This window comes from Artemia franciscana, unplaced genomic scaffold (genome assembly GCF_032884065.1).
Source record: "Artemia franciscana unplaced genomic scaffold, ASM3288406v1 PGA_scaffold_34, whole genome shotgun sequence".
NCBI classification, from domain to species: Eukaryota; Metazoa; Arthropoda; class Branchiopoda; order Anostraca; family Artemiidae; genus Artemia; species Artemia franciscana.
This window is the reverse complement of record NW_027062670.1, coordinates 688,802-704,330: the sequence shown is the minus strand read 5'-3', so window position 1 is coordinate 704,330 and position 15,529 is coordinate 688,802. Positions and strand designations below refer to the sequence as shown.

At 35.7% G+C, this 15,529-nt stretch overlaps 1 protein-coding gene across 1 annotated transcript in view; it reads right to left on the bottom strand.

Moving 5' to 3' along the window:
• The window catches only part of LOC136041727 (DNA replication licensing factor MCM4-like), a 127,027-nt gene extending 112,716 nt beyond the window's left edge, over positions 1-14,311 (bottom strand). The window contains exons 1-2 of the mRNA XM_065726471.1: positions 14,223-14,311; positions 2,812-3,465 (exon numbers count right to left, since the gene is read on the bottom strand). Of these exons, the coding sequence (XP_065582543.1) occupies positions 2,812-3,462 (651 nt within the window). The 5' untranslated portion in view covers positions 3,463-3,465; positions 14,223-14,311. The remainder of the gene's footprint in view (positions 1-2,811; positions 3,466-14,222) is intronic.
• Between the last annotated feature and the right edge of the window lie 1,218 nt (positions 14,312-15,529).

The following is a 15,529-nucleotide window of genomic DNA, read 5'->3' as shown; positions in this document are numbered from 1 at the left end:
ACTAAGAATTTGAAAAAAAAAAAAAATCGTTTCCCGAAAGTCAAGATTGAAGGTGAAGATGAATCATAAAACTTCGCAAAGCTTAGCAGATTTTACTCCTCTATAGATTCAGGTTGGTTTAATCTGAAGTAAACTACTTTCAAACTAACAAATAGAATATTATTCTCATCTACAGAAAAAAAAGATTCTGTCGAAGGGATTTTCAATCCCTTTCAGTCAGGACGGTTTTAAGGGGAGCAGAGCACTTGCCGCGGGCGCAGAAATCTTTAAGGGCGCGAAACTCCAAATATAATCTAGTGATTTTAGTCGTTTCGTAATTTTTGATTTTTTTTATTATTATTAAAATAAAGTAAAGGGCGGAGTTGGTGGTAAGTATAAGCAATTTGAATCCAAAATTTTCATTTTCCCATATCTTCATCAACCTTGAAATTAAAAGTATGTAGACCAAATTTAATTAGTTTTAATGTTGTTAGATTTGATTTTGCAATACGGAGAAGAAGGAGTTTTTGCAAATGTAAAAGCTGCCTATCAAATATTACTAGCTATTGCTGTGTCGGTGGCCAGTATTGAGCGGTCGGTTACTAAATGAAAGTTAATATTAGCGTAGCGAGATCGAATATGGGCCAGGAGCGACTAAATGATTTAGCGTTATTATATATATAACGCGTAGAATTAGAAGTAATCAATTAGGATGAGATTATTACAAATTTTGAAGAGGCTAAAGCAAGAAGTCAGGTTTATATAAATGACAACCATTTTAAAATTGGGCTTGGAAATTTTAGGAACAGAGAGGGGTTGCTTATCAAGATTTTTTCCCTAGCGCAAGAGAGGCCAGACTGGCCACTGATTTAGAATTTTTTTTTCATATTCTAAAATATATTTCCATCGCACAAATTTTGCTTCTTACTTATAAGACCAGCTAGCATAAAAACTCTAAAAAACACGAACGTAAAGGTAAAATAATTGATCGGAATAGCATTTGAGGGTCTTTCTGACACTCAAAATACTCGCCAGCTACTCAGTCAACGCAAGTCCATTGGCTTAGTATAGTCTCCCGTGTATGTTTTTTCCCTGATCAATTTGTATCGAATATATAGTCGAAGTAACTTAGGAGTGATGTGACTGTATCCTGCTCTGTCTTTGTTTCTTATATCTTTATTCGTGATATCTTTTTTTTTTATTAAAAGGGCCTTATAACACCTTTCTTCTTGTACGATATTCATTTCCAAAAATAACTATCAGAAGTTATGAAGAGCCAAATTCAAATTTCGGGGCCAAAATTCAAAACAGGATACAAACATAGAAGAAAAACAAAAGAAAACAATACAGTTAAAGCTGGCCAAGGTTCATTCATTGACCATTAACCGCATATAAAATGTATGTATGCATACGAGTCGCAACATGTCAAATAATTAAAAAAAAGCAAAAAACTAGATAAAATATATACACATAAAAATTTAATGCAAACACATTTTTAGTCATTCTAAACACATTTTTTTTTTACTTTCAAAAGGATTAAGGAAGAATTCTAGCAATTATTATTGCTGTTTATTTTCAATGTACTTAACTTCAGGTGTTTAAAATCTAAAGAAAATCAACCACAGCAGGATTTTGTCTTTCTAAAACATGTGTTTGTTGTTTTAATAATTAGGAATTTAAAAATTAAACGCATTACTTCTCTCAAGATGTTTCATTTTAAGACCCTTGGATAGGACCTCATGGCTTCAATGGCTCTTAATTGGTTAGTTTAGGTTGAAAGGGTCGTAACCCCAACAAGAGCAACTATTAATAAAAATGATTCCGGGAAATAAAGCTTCAGCCAAAGCAAAGTGGGCAATCAAAATAAATTCAAAATAAATTTTCCTTTTCTATATAAAAATATTAGCTTTATTTTCGGAAAGCAAAGCATTACCACTGCTTACCTGAAGCAAAGTAAGTCAAATTTGAGAGAAATAATATCTAGAGCTTAGCAACAGTTTTTCGGCAATTACCTTAGAGCTGTGAAAATGTCTAATACGACCTTAAAGCGTAACAGCGATGATACCCTCCCAAAGCTAAATAACTAAAGTTGTGTTTTCAGGCACCGGGTTTGAAGCGTGTTTTGAGCAGGTTCGACAAAAATCGTTTTCAGGTTCTCCGTGTTTAACCCAGCTAAACTTTAAAGTGTTGTCACCTTACCAGCTTCAAGCGTGCTGAACACGTTTTCTTCAAAAAAGTAACCCGCCAGATTAGCATGGTTGAACACGGATTCTGAAAAGGACCCAAATTCGTGTAGAGCACGGCACTCAAAATAATAATCTGCACAACCCATGTCGAACTCTGTGTCGGATATGAGTGGCCTGAAAATGGGGCTTAACTTTCGGAGGACACCATCGCTGTTGCGCCTAAGGGTCGCATTTAACTCACAATTCGAGCACAAATTCGTCTATAATTATGCAACACCAATTTGCAATGACAAGTACGACAAATTTTCAATGAAAGCATAGAACAAAAAAAGATAGGTGGTTTTGGTCCGCTGTTGCTACAACAAAAATCAGATATTGTATTATCCGTTCAGCAGCTCCTGCAACGTCTCAGCAGATGTAACATGTAGAAATTGATTTATGATTTCCCCAAGATTGCAAAATTTCATCTCTAGTAACTATTAGTAGGCTACTTTGAAATGTAAAAAAGAACCTGGTCCACTCAAATACTGAGCGCTTCACAGGCCATGCATATGGTCTGCTTCTCCCAATAAACCTAAATAAAAGTGGTCCTGTACCACAAATTTAAATAAGATAAAAATAGAGTAAAAAAAAAACTAAATCCTACCGGGATTCTAACTTGTCTCTGGCTCCTTTCACTGCTTATATCAACCCTTCTTCTGCTCGGTGTGCCACTCAATCCTCCAGAGGACCTTGGTGTTCTTAATGATCCCAATGAGCTTGGAGTGCCAAGGTTAATTGGTGAATTCAAATCTAAATCACTTCCAGGAGGGCCTGGCGTTGCTGGGGTTTCGAGAATAGGTGGAAAGACAGAAGCAGCTGATTCCCCTCTCAATCTGCGAGATGGTGTTCCTTGAGCACCATTAGTTGATCTTATAGATCTTTGTGAACGAGGAGTTACGGACCCATCCACAGGAATGTCATTTTGGACGTCAGAAAGGGCTGAACCCCCTCTTGATCTCTGAGTTGGTGTTCCTTGTGCACCATTTGCTGACCTTGTAGATCTCTGAGAACGGGGAGTTACAGAACCATCCATATGGGTGTCGCTTTGGACTTCAGAAAGGTGTGATACGGCTCTTGATCTACGAGACGGTGTTCCAGGAGCATCATTGGTGGAATTATCAGACCTTTGAGAGCGGGGACTTCCAGAGCGATCCATAGGGTTATTACTGGGAGCATCAACATCAAGGCTATCAGAAGCTCTTGAAGATGCGCGAGTACTTCGTTTTGAAGGAGTACTTCTTGTAGAGCTTGGCATCTTCTGAAAAATGATCAGGTTCAAAATAAACATGGAAATCAAAGCAAAAGAAGCGCTAATCATATAAAAACCAATATTTCAAAAGCTACAGAAAGGAAAAAAAAACTATTTACCTTTGCCTATTAACCCTTTAAATTTAACTTATGTATCTGCAATGGTTGGTACACTGGCAGGGGCCTAATTGCTATGGGGCAGAAAGCAACTGCCCCTTCCAGACCCAAATTTGCCCCCCATCTGATATTTAGTTTCTTCAAAAAATTTTGAAACTAAGATAAGCCTGTATAATTCAGGCAACCAGAAAAACGGTGCAGTTTTTTTTAGTATATATTTGCCTTTATAATACTATGTGGCTCATTTTTCAATGTCATTTTCCCTTGATTTGGGAAAATTGCCTCAAACTTTGCCCCCCCCCCAGAATTATGACGAAATAACACCGCTGCACACTGGACAATTGTGGCAGCACATTCTTTCCCCTCTCCAAACTCAAAAGGCTAGCTGCGTCCTTGTCTGATGCAGTTAACATATGAAATCCACTAATATTGGTTACAAGCAAAAAATTCTTCCCGTCTGACCCTTTTTAATTTGTTTTTCCCCTCAGATACAACTTATTTATTTTATTGTTATTCAATAGAGTCTAGTGATTTCGATTTTTTAACATAGTTTTCTGATTTAAGTAAAGAGTGAAGTTGCAATTTAAAACAAACAAAAATTATTTCTTTGCAGTTATTAAGAAATGGTAAAATTCTGAAAAAAATAGTGCTTTACTGAATACTCAAGATACTGCCTATTCTTTCAGAAGTAGAACAGTCCTTAAGTAGCCGGAAGGAAATACTAGATAATCTTCAAGGCTCTCAATAGTCTTTCACCAGCCATGATATTGCAATTTTTAGCAAGCCCACATCAGGGAAGGGGGGAGGATATGAGGTATGATCCCCCACCGAAATTTCGTCCGACTCCAAGTAACATAACAAAAATGCATATCAAAAAACTTTTTATGTGTTTTAAATTATTTTTTAATCCCTCCACCCAAAAAACACTGGATACAGCCTTGAATTTTAGTATACGGTTTAAACCGTCTAAAAAACAGTCAAGTAAGCTCAGTCTTAGTAAAGCCCAGGCTCTAAAATTTAACGTTCTTTGAATGAGTTCTCCTAAGTCAAAGCTTTCAGCGAGGGCAAAGTTTATTTTACATTAAGGAATAAGATTGAAAAGACTTCTTTGTCTAATAAATAGGCTATTGCTCAAGCAGGTCGCGGTAACAAACTGTATTAAGGAGCGACCCAGCTCAATAGTAACCAAAACTCTAAAACCAGGATTTGATACTAATAGATAAATAAAAAAAATCAGATTTTTATGCTGCTTTTAAATATATAAGTTTCATCAAATTTAGTCTTACCCATCAAAAGTTACGAGCCTGAGAAAAATTGCCTTATTTTAGAAAATAGGGGGAAACACACCTTAAACGTCATAGTATCTTAAAAAAAAAATCACACCATCACATTCAGCGTATCAGAAAAACCCACTGTAGAAGTTTCAAGCGCCTATCTACAAAAATGTGGAATTTTGTATTTTTTGCTAGAAGGCCAATCACGGGTTAGTGTTTATTTTTTAATTTTTTTTCCAGGGGTAATCGTATCGACCCAGTGGTCCCAGAATGACGCGAAAGGGCTCATTTTAACGAAATTAAAAGTTCTAGTGCCCTTTTTAAGTGACCAAAAAATTGGACGGCACCTTGGCCCCCTCCCACGCTCATTTTTTCCAAAGTCACCGGATCAAAATTTTGAGATAGCCATTGTGTTCAGCATAGTCGAAAAACCTAATAACTATGTCTTTGGGGATGACTTACTCCCCCACAGTCCCCGGGGGAGGGGCTGCAAGTCAAAAACTTTGACCATTATTTACATATAGAAATGGTTATTGAGAAGTGTACAGACGTTTTCAGAGGGATTTTTTCTGGTGGTGGGAGGGGGTCAAGGGAAGGGGGTCACGTGGAATGATCTTTCCATGGAGAATTTATCATGAGGGAAAAGAAATTCCACGAAGGGGGACGCAGATTTTCTAGCATTCTCAAAAAGAAACAATGAAAAAATAAATATGAAAGTTTTTTTTTCAACTAGATATAAGGAGCAGAATAAAAACTTAAAACGAACAAAAATGATTACGCATATGAGGAGGTTAATCTCCTCCTAAATACCTCGCTCTTTACGCTAAAGTATTTTTTGTAATTTCAACTATTTATTCTACGACCTTGTGATTCAGGGGTCATTCTTAAAGAATTGGGATAAAATTTAAGCTGTAGTGTAAAGAGCGAGTTATTGACGAGGGGGTTAATACTCTCATATGCGTAATAAAAAATTACAGAAATAGAAGCTCGTTACGCAAGTTAATTCGTAAGTTAAGTATATTTATTACTAATAAAAACATTCGTAAAAAAATTAAAAGTTCTAGTTGCCTTTTTAAGTAACCAGAAAATTGGAGGGCAAATAGGCATCCTGCCCCACCCCTTTTTTCTCAAAATCGTCGGATCAAAACTATGACAAAGCCATTTAGCCACCAAAAAATTAATATGCAAATTTCGTTTTAATTATTCACGTGCGGAGAGCCGAAATAAAACATGTATTAATTCAAAAGCGTTCAGAAATTAAATAAAAAACAAGTTTTCTCAAGTAAAAGTAAGGAGCGACATTAATACTAAAAACGAACAGAAATTACTCCCTATATGAAATGGACTGTTCCCTCCTAAGTGCCCCGCTCTTTACGCTAAATTTTTTTTATTGTTTTAAAAAGTAAAGTTGTGGGAAAGGGTCAAACTTTAGAGTAAAGAGCAGGGCGCTTAGGAGGAAATAGCCCCTTTTTGTATACGGAGTAATTCCTGTTCGTTTTAAGTTTTAATGTCGCTGCTTACTTCCAATTGAAAAAACTTGTTTTTTTATTTAATTTGTCTAAAAAAGGACTGACTTTTTTTGAAAACTAAAGAATTATATCCATAAGCTCTTGGTTAAAGGGGATCCTTGTGCACAGAAAAAAAACTTGAAGAAAGATTTAAAATGTCCACAAATGGACCCCCCAAAACATTTTTAAGATAGCCAAGTTTTGTATTACTTTTACTCAACTCTGTTACTTGACTTTAAATCTTTTTGATGATTCCCGATAAAAAAAAAATGAATTGACTAGGGACATACACAAACAAGGTTTAAAATAGCATCTCTCCAATCAGCCTGGAAGTGACAATTCCTCAGTTTCTTGGCTAGGCAGACCCTCGTTTAGAAAAACAATTTGAAACGTCACAAGATCAACAACAAAAGAATGAATATCCCAATAATAACCGGGACTTCGGGAAAGTACTATTAAAATAAAGATTGGCGGTTTAATATATGTTGATATTCATTCCTGAAAGTCTCAGCAATTTTGGACTTACTAATTTTATGAAAGAGAAAACTTTTAAAACGTATTTTGTTTTTGGTAAAGCACACATTACGTTCTGGTCTTTAAGAGGCTTAGAGCTATACTCTTGTTTATGTCAGTTTCTGTGTGTTTTCAGTTTGACATGATAATTTATTTTTAGTTCGTTTCGGGTTTCATTTATTTACTGATAGGGATTTATGCTCACTTTAAGCTTGGGTTAAGAATAAAAAAAGAGGCTGTTCCCTCCTCAATGCCCCACTCTTTACGCCAAAGTTTGACTCTTTCTCTCAACTCTACTTTTTAAAACAGTGAAAAAACTTTAGCGTGAAGACCTGGCTGTTGAGGAGGGAACAGCTCCTTTCATATACGGAGTAATTTCTGTTCAATTTTAAGTTTTAATATGCTCCTTACTTTCAGTTCAAAAAACTCGTTTTTTTTATTTCTGAACGTTTTTGAATTAATGAATGTTTTGATTTTGGCTCTCCACACATGAATAATTAAAACGAAATTTGCATATTAATTTATTTTTTTGGTTAAATGGCTTTCTCATAGTTTTGATCGGACGATTTTGAGAAAAAAGGACCGGGGGAGGAGGCCTAATTACCTTCCAATTTTTTGGTTACTTAGAAAGGCAATTATAACTTGTAATTCTTTACGAACGCTTTATTAGCGAAAATATACGTAACTTAGGAATAAACTTTCGTAACGATTTTGTATATTCTTATGTTTTTACTACGTATATAAGGGGTTCACCCCCTCGTCAATACCTCGCTCTTTATAGTAGAGCTTAAATTGTGTCCCAATTCCTTAAGAATGACCCCTGAATCACAAAGGCCGTAGAATAAATAGTTGAAATTACTAAAAAAAAACTTTAGCGTAGAGAGCGAGGTATTAGGAGGAGGTGAACCCCTCATATGCGTAATAATTTCTGTTCGTTTTAAGTTTTAATGCTGCTTCTAACTTTCAGTTGAAAAAATTATTTCATTTTTTTTTTTTAATGCTAGAAAATCCTGTGCCCCCTTCATGGAAATTCTCTTCCCACATGACAAATTCCTTCACGGAAAGTTCCCCCCACATAACCCCCTTCCCTCAACCCCTCTCCCAGCCAAAAAATTCCCCTGAAAACGTCTGTACACGAGGACTGAGGGGGAGTAAGCAGTCCCCAAAGACATAGTTACTAGGTTTTCCGACTATGCTGAATGAAATGGCTATCTCAGAATTTTGATCTGGTGACTTTGGGAAAAATTAGCGTGGGAGGGGGCCTAGGTGCCCTCCAATTTTTTGATCACTTAAAAAGGGCATAGAACACGTTAAAAAGCCCTTTCGCGTCGTTCTGGGACCACTGGGTCCCACGTTTTTTCCGTCATTGTCATTTTTTTTCCGTCATAATGAGCCCTCTTGCGACATTCTAGGACCAGTGGGTCAATACAATTACCCCACGAAAAAAATAAACATGCATCTGTGATCTTTCTTGTGGCAAAAAATGCAAAATTCCACATTTTTGTATAGAGGAGCTTGAAACTTCTACTTTAGAGTTCTCTGATACACTTAAACTGATGGTGTGATTTTCGTTGAGGTTCTATCACTTTTAAGGAGTGTTTCCCCCTATTTTCTAAAATAAGGCAAATTTTATCAGGCTCGTAACTTTTGATGGGTAAAACTAAACTTGATGAAACTTATATCTTTAAAATCAGCATTAAAATGCGATTCTTTTGATGTAACTATTGCTATCAAAATTCCACTTTTTTAGAGTTTCAGTTACTATTGAGCCGGGTCACTCCCTACTATAGTTTGTTATTACAAACTGTTTAATCAGTAGTTAAGCAGGTTTATGTTCTATCTTTCTTTATATGAATCATTTTGATGGACTTTCTCTTAAGGAGCACAAAAAAGACAATGGAAGAACATGGAATCAAATGGGGAGGGAAAACTTTCATGGACTTAGGTCATGCTGATGATTTAAGCATCCTAGATATGAGTGTGAGCAAAATGAATGAACTTTTAGAGGTTTTGCAAGTTCAGAGTGCTAGAATAGGTTTGAAATTTAATGTTCAGAAGACAAAGTTGCTAAGGCTAGGAATAAGGGAAGATGAAAATGTGACATTGGGTAATGAAAAGATTGATCAGGTGGATGGCTTCACTTACCTCGGTAGTATTACTAGTAAAGACAGCACCGCAGTGAATATGTTAAAAATAGAATATCCAACACTGAGGGCGAATTATCACAGTTGAAAAGTTTGGAAGAACAGGAAGATAAGTCTGCAAACCTATTGTAGAATATTGGAGGCTATAGTGATGACAGTGTTTAAATACAGTTCTTAAGCATGGGTGCTCCAAAAAGCAGATGAATATTTGCTGGATATTTTCCAGAGAAATTGCTGTTCTGGGTACCTGGCTGACTGACTGTATTTCAAACAGCAGGCTGTACAAAAAGTGTGGTTCAATCCTGCTTTCTAAGGCTATGAGAGAGGTTAAGATGGCTAGGGCATATTCTGCAGATGAAGGTTAAGATTGTCCTTTTTGACCAACTGTCTAGGCCTAAAAAGAAAGCAGGTTGTCTGCAGTTGGGGTGGGAGGATGTCATAAAGAAAGACCTAAGAGGAATGGGAACTTACTGGGAGGATGTATAGATGGAGGCTTTGAATAGATCAGAATGGAAGAGGAGCATGCGCAGCTGTGTTAGCCTCAGGCAGCTTGGTGCTGTGGTGAGTGGTTAGCAGAAGCAGTAGTACAGTATTTTGGTTTCCTACGTCTTTAGAATTAGTTCAAAATCCACTGAAAGTTTCAAATTAACACACTCAACTGTTCCTGATTAATTTCATATATGCTATTTTGACAACCTTGATCCATTTGATGTCTTTTGATTTAGTTCAATATTGCCCGTGACATCAATAAAATTACAACTTAATAGCCTGAGCAATTCCTGACATATTACAAATGCACCCTTTATACAACCTTGATGTTCATAGTGTTTTTTAATTTTGTTCAGCACTCTCCTGATCATTCCCAGAAATTTTCAAATTAATACCCCTAACAGGTCCTGATATATTGCATAAATACTTTTTTGACAACCTGGATTCAAAGTGTCTTATGGTATAGTTCAACTTCAACTTTTGCTAAAGTCCATCGACATCTGTCAATACAGATTGATGACTAACCTATTGAGAATTGGTTGCAGAGAAAGAGTAATATATATACAGAATACTATCCAGGCAGGGAATATCAATTCTGAATATAAGCCATGGTAGAGCACATTTTGATATTAATGAACCTACCTGGTGGTCCTGTTATTGGAGGAGTCCCACCTTGGGAGGTCAGGTGGATTCATTATCAGCTAGCCTATATTTGTGCTGGTCAATTGAAAATGTTGCTGAAAATTATAAGAATCTAATCATTGTTGGTATATTCATTTTAGCTGCAACTGAGTAGACTGAAGAATATGGCCACACAACCAACATGATAACTCAGTGTTTCCTAAGTTGCCTAGAAGAATGTTCACTATTCTAGGCAGTAATATTGATAACATGATATTGGGAAGGACAGAGTTTTTCACTGCTTTATCCCATTTTGGTGAATGATCCAGGGAAGGACAGAATTCTTCACTGCTTTATAGCATTTTAGTGAATGATCCAGAGCCCATCTGGAACAACTCCTACATGGAGATGCAGACCAAATACCCTCCCCTTTAAGACCAAAGAAATAAAAACTGTAAGGAACAACAAGAAGATACTTCCAAGGCTCATAAAAAAAGAACCCTCATAGAAGTGGCAAGTTTGAGCCCCATCTAGAGAAATGACAGAAATATGAGGAAGCTATTATAGCAAAGCAAAAACCAATCCAAATATTGGGCCTGATGGTAAGCACCAACAACTGTTTAAGGAAGCTCAGGCGCAATCAGCACTGCTGCTATCAAAGTTCTTTCAAAATCAATTACACCAAAGCCATGGCAATAGAGTGGAAAGTAGCCCATACCACCCCAATACATGGAGGATGACACAAGAGCAAAGCTTAAAATTATTGGTCCATCAGCATCACCTCTGCTGTTAGAAAAATCTAAGAAGGAATTGTAGATGCAGCTGTTCTCAGACATCTGATCACTAGTAACCTTCTGTCAAAACACCAAGACAGATTCAAACAAGGTAGATTGGTTAGAAAGATCTGGTTAACTCATCCAATTACATAACTGAGCTCTTTTCTCCTGGTAAATATGGCCCTGGAGGATTTAGCTAAAGCATTTGATGAAGTCTACCATTAAAGGCTCCTTTTAAAACTTAAGGCATAGGAGTTGAAGAAGGTCTTACAGACTGGATTATGTTCTTCTTGAAGAGAATTAAGCAGACCAGAGTCTTAAGTAAGGTTGGTATGTCTTAGTAGTTTGAAATGGTAGTTTTCTTAACTGGGGTACCTCAAGAAACTATTCTACGTCCAATGCTCTGCATTATATACATTGAAAACATTCCAACTAAACTGCCACTGTAGAGGAAACCAGGGCAATAGACACTACTTTCCCATGCACTCCAGAGGATTCTAGATAATAATGCAGTATGGCAAAAATAGGTGGTAGGATTCTAGATAATAATGCAGTATGGCCAAAATAGGTATCAGTGATAGAGGCAAGTGGTTAATGGCTTCTGTTGCTTGGATTACCCATTCATTTTTCAGAGAACAAATTTGGAATTTTCAAAGGTTAGGTAAAGTAATTTTATGGTTTTCACTGAATTAAAATTGTCAGCAAGCAGTTTTTAATTATAGGCATTGTGTCAGTTAAGTTGTACTTAACTTCTGCTATGAATTGGATAATTACTATTTAAAGTGGCACTTCATGAAGCTGACATGTTTAAGTTTGTAATGTAACTAATTTAGCAGCAACATGGTCACTGATGAACATGGTAATATGGACAAGATTTTTCCTACAGCCACACATGCTGGAAAAACTGTTAAACCTCAAGATTAGAATAGCCTAGCTAATTCCATTTCAGTTGGCAAGAACTAGCAAAAGCTTTTGATAGAGTTTGCCATGGATGGGTAAAGCTGCCAAAGCTTCTGGCTTACAATCTATCCAGATTGATTATGTCAGTCATGGAAATTGAGCTGATATATGGCTCCTTGCCTTCAATATTGATAAATTCTGTATGCTCAATTTTGGCAAACATAATTCAACACCAGCATGACAGATCAAATTCCAGCACCCATGCCAAGACTAAATCAATATTGGTCTTTTAATTCCTTAACCAAAAGGACAATCTGAGGCTGGTGACTTACAATCTATCCAGATTGAAAATGACAGTCATGGATTCAAAGAGGTCATCGAAATTGAGGCTGGAATGCCTTTGGCCTCCCTTTAAAAAAAATAAAAGACAAAGAAGTCCTGGAAAAAGTACAGCATAGAGCAACTAAGATAATCAGTGGATTGTAGCAAATGCCTTGTGAAGAATGTCTGTGCCACCTTAAACTCTCCACACTTACTTACATACAGAAGAATGAGATATGGTTCTTGCCCACAAAATCATATCTAAAAATAATATTTCTGATCTTTTTACCAACCCATTACATCACATGACAAGAGGACATTCAAAGTGACTTTAAAAGCAGCATTCTTCCACTAAACAAAGAAGCTACTTCTTCAAACAGAAAGCTGCCAACCTATGGAATGAACTTTTAGAAGACAAAATATCAAAAGTTCATGTTCAACAGGAAGATAGCTGAATAATTCACCAGGAAGTAACAAGCAGCCAGACAAAAAAAAACATTCCAGCAGATGTCATCACACATCATAATAAGGATTGAAATCCTTAACTTGATCTAAGCTGTGATTTTAAGTCTTTGAATGTTGTGATACCTTATGCTATCATTTCTTTGGATATGAACCTAGAGTTGGGGCTCTTGATTCAAAAACATGTTAAGAAAGCAACTATTACTTCAAAATACAGCCTAAGCCAAAAAACTTTAGTTAACAAACTTTGAAAGTAATTCCACTATAGCCTACTTTACCCCCACCCCCTAAGGTACAAATATATAGCCTATATTATACATTTTCCTTGTATTTTGCCATGTGTCAATTTGTTTCAGCATGGGTACTCAAGAATTGAATCAACTGTGATGAATTCAAGAAATGGAAAAAAAATACATAGCCTAGGAAATATATTGTTTGGGCAATATATTTACACATTAGGGGGGGGGGATTGGTTGGGATTTGAGTATAGTGGAAATGCTTTCAAAATTTGTTACCTACATTTTTGATAAACCTTTATATTCACATAATATTTAGATAACCAGGAAACAAACATATGGAGTCAGAATGATATCCTGAATTGAAATATGAAATTCATTTCTGCTGCAAATCCTTTCTAACCTTATCTAAATACATAGCCCATATTATATATTTCTCATGTTATATATTTATATAACATGATATTATATATTATATAAAACAACATTTTACCTTAACTTTCAATTACTAGTTGCTTTTTCTCTGCTTTTAGCTATGAAAATGCAATTCCTGTTATTTGAGTAGAGTTTTGAGCCATATTAATTTTTTTTCAAAATTTAGGAAATATATTTGCATATCTTTAAAACCTTATAAAATGGAACTGAGCAAAGTTATGAAGCTGAAAACAATTTTGTTCTACTTCAATTAAGCAGAAGATCTATTTTGCAAGGTTTCACTCTTATAACACATATATTTTTAAAGGTCAAGGCCCTCTAGATGGAGAAGGAGTGGAGGTAGTCACTTCAAAAAACTTTCCTAGGACATAATTTAGTCTGTAGATACATCCCTGAAAGTTTCATTTTCCTAGCCTAAACCCTTTCTGAGATAGCAAGAAGTCAATTAGGCCTAACTAGAATTTTATCAAATGAGTTACTGTAGACTTGGCATGATGAAATCTAGTTTTGTCTGTGATTGATTGGAATATTAGCCTTACCTGGAAGTCTTAGTCTACCTATTACTTTTATTTTAGGCCTATTAACAAGTTTCCCTTGGAAGGGGTGAACCACTAAAATTTACCTCTATCCCCATTATGGATAGAAGGGAGAGTTAGCATGTATTAAAGTACATCAGAGATTTTATAGACCTATTAAGAAAAGTAAGATTTATTCTCCTATTTCATTTACCTCTGCCAGTACTTCAAATACATTCCTAGAACCTAAATGGGTGTATGGTATATTTCTGAGCGTTTTTCCTTATTCTAGGCCCTACACAACTAGGCTACTTTCTGACATAGCCAAGAAATGGTCAACTAGCCTAGCAAAAAGCAGCCAGAAAAAAGTCAAAATTTCATCAATCTTTCAGTTAATAAATGAAGAATTAGAATAGGCCTGCATTGAAATTTAGAGAATACCATAAGTTTCCATACTTCTATAACTTTCTAAGCAAGAAAAAAGCAACAAAATTTAGAATTTGAGCAACTGCGCTGAAAATGATGATGGTAGCGGGAGATTTAAATTTTAAATAGAACTTGCGAATTATATGGTGCAGGCGACGATTTGTTTTAGCTAGACAAAATTAGAAATTTCGCGAGAAAAGAAAACTTTTCTTTACACTTAGTTAGCCCTAGAACTTTGGGTGATTTTGCTCCTGATTATTGTGGCTTCAAATCTTGTAGTTATGAAGACTAGAACTAGAAACACCTAAGCGTCTGTTCCACTTTTCGTTGTTTTTTAAAGGATGAGAAATGAGACTTTTTGGACCAAGTTTCTCAGGCTTTTAATGCATCAAACAAAAGATCGATGGGCCAGAGGGTACGTTTAAGACGTAAGAAAAAAAAACAGATTCAATCTTGAAGACAAATAAATTCATTGCACCTTTAATGAGCGCTACCCAACTTCAAAGATTCATTTCCATAAAAAATTATTCCTTTTTTGGCTAAATATTCTTGAAGTTCAAAATTTTTGTCAGTGGAAAAGGTGCTATAATATTTAGCTATAATATTTATAATAATGAACTGAGTTCTTTGATGCTCCTTTTGACTTTTAATGTCCATCCAAGTCCGATGGCTTATAAAAATCTTTATAGCTAAATTTACAAAAAGCACTTACTTTATTTTTTGCGCCTACTTCCTTAGAGTGCTGCTTTCTCGCGCGTAGAAAATGTTTATTACAACCATATTTATGATCTAATGGCAATCATCTTGTCTTATGGTAATGGCTTTGGATATAGTATCCAAATTCGATTTTTAAAGGAAAGGCAAGGGTTTAAAGATTTTTTCTTGATATTAGTGCTGTATCTACTGTGGCAGTTAAAACTGTTCTTTATTGCGTATTTTCTAGATTGACAAACCTTATCAATATTTGTTTTCAAATTTTACTATCTGTCCCATACTTTCTCAAAGTGTTTTAATTGTTATTTTACATATGGGTGTGCCCCTGATTGAGCCGGGCAGTTATTGGCTAAAAATCCTGTTGCTTGCGTTTAGCAAAATTTTCGAAAGAGTAATATGTTAAGGTTTCATTGCTTTTGTAGAATCTACAAGACTGGTTATGGTTTTTGATTTGGTCCTCGAGTGAGCCTTTAAACTGTACTTCAAAATAATCATCATTTTCTACGCTCAGGACTGTACTTCAATTTGATTCTTGCTGCCTTCTTCCTTAACGTTCCTGGAGCATTTGATTCATAAGCCCACAAAATTCTTTTTTCCAAATTAGCACATTTTGGTTTGAGAAC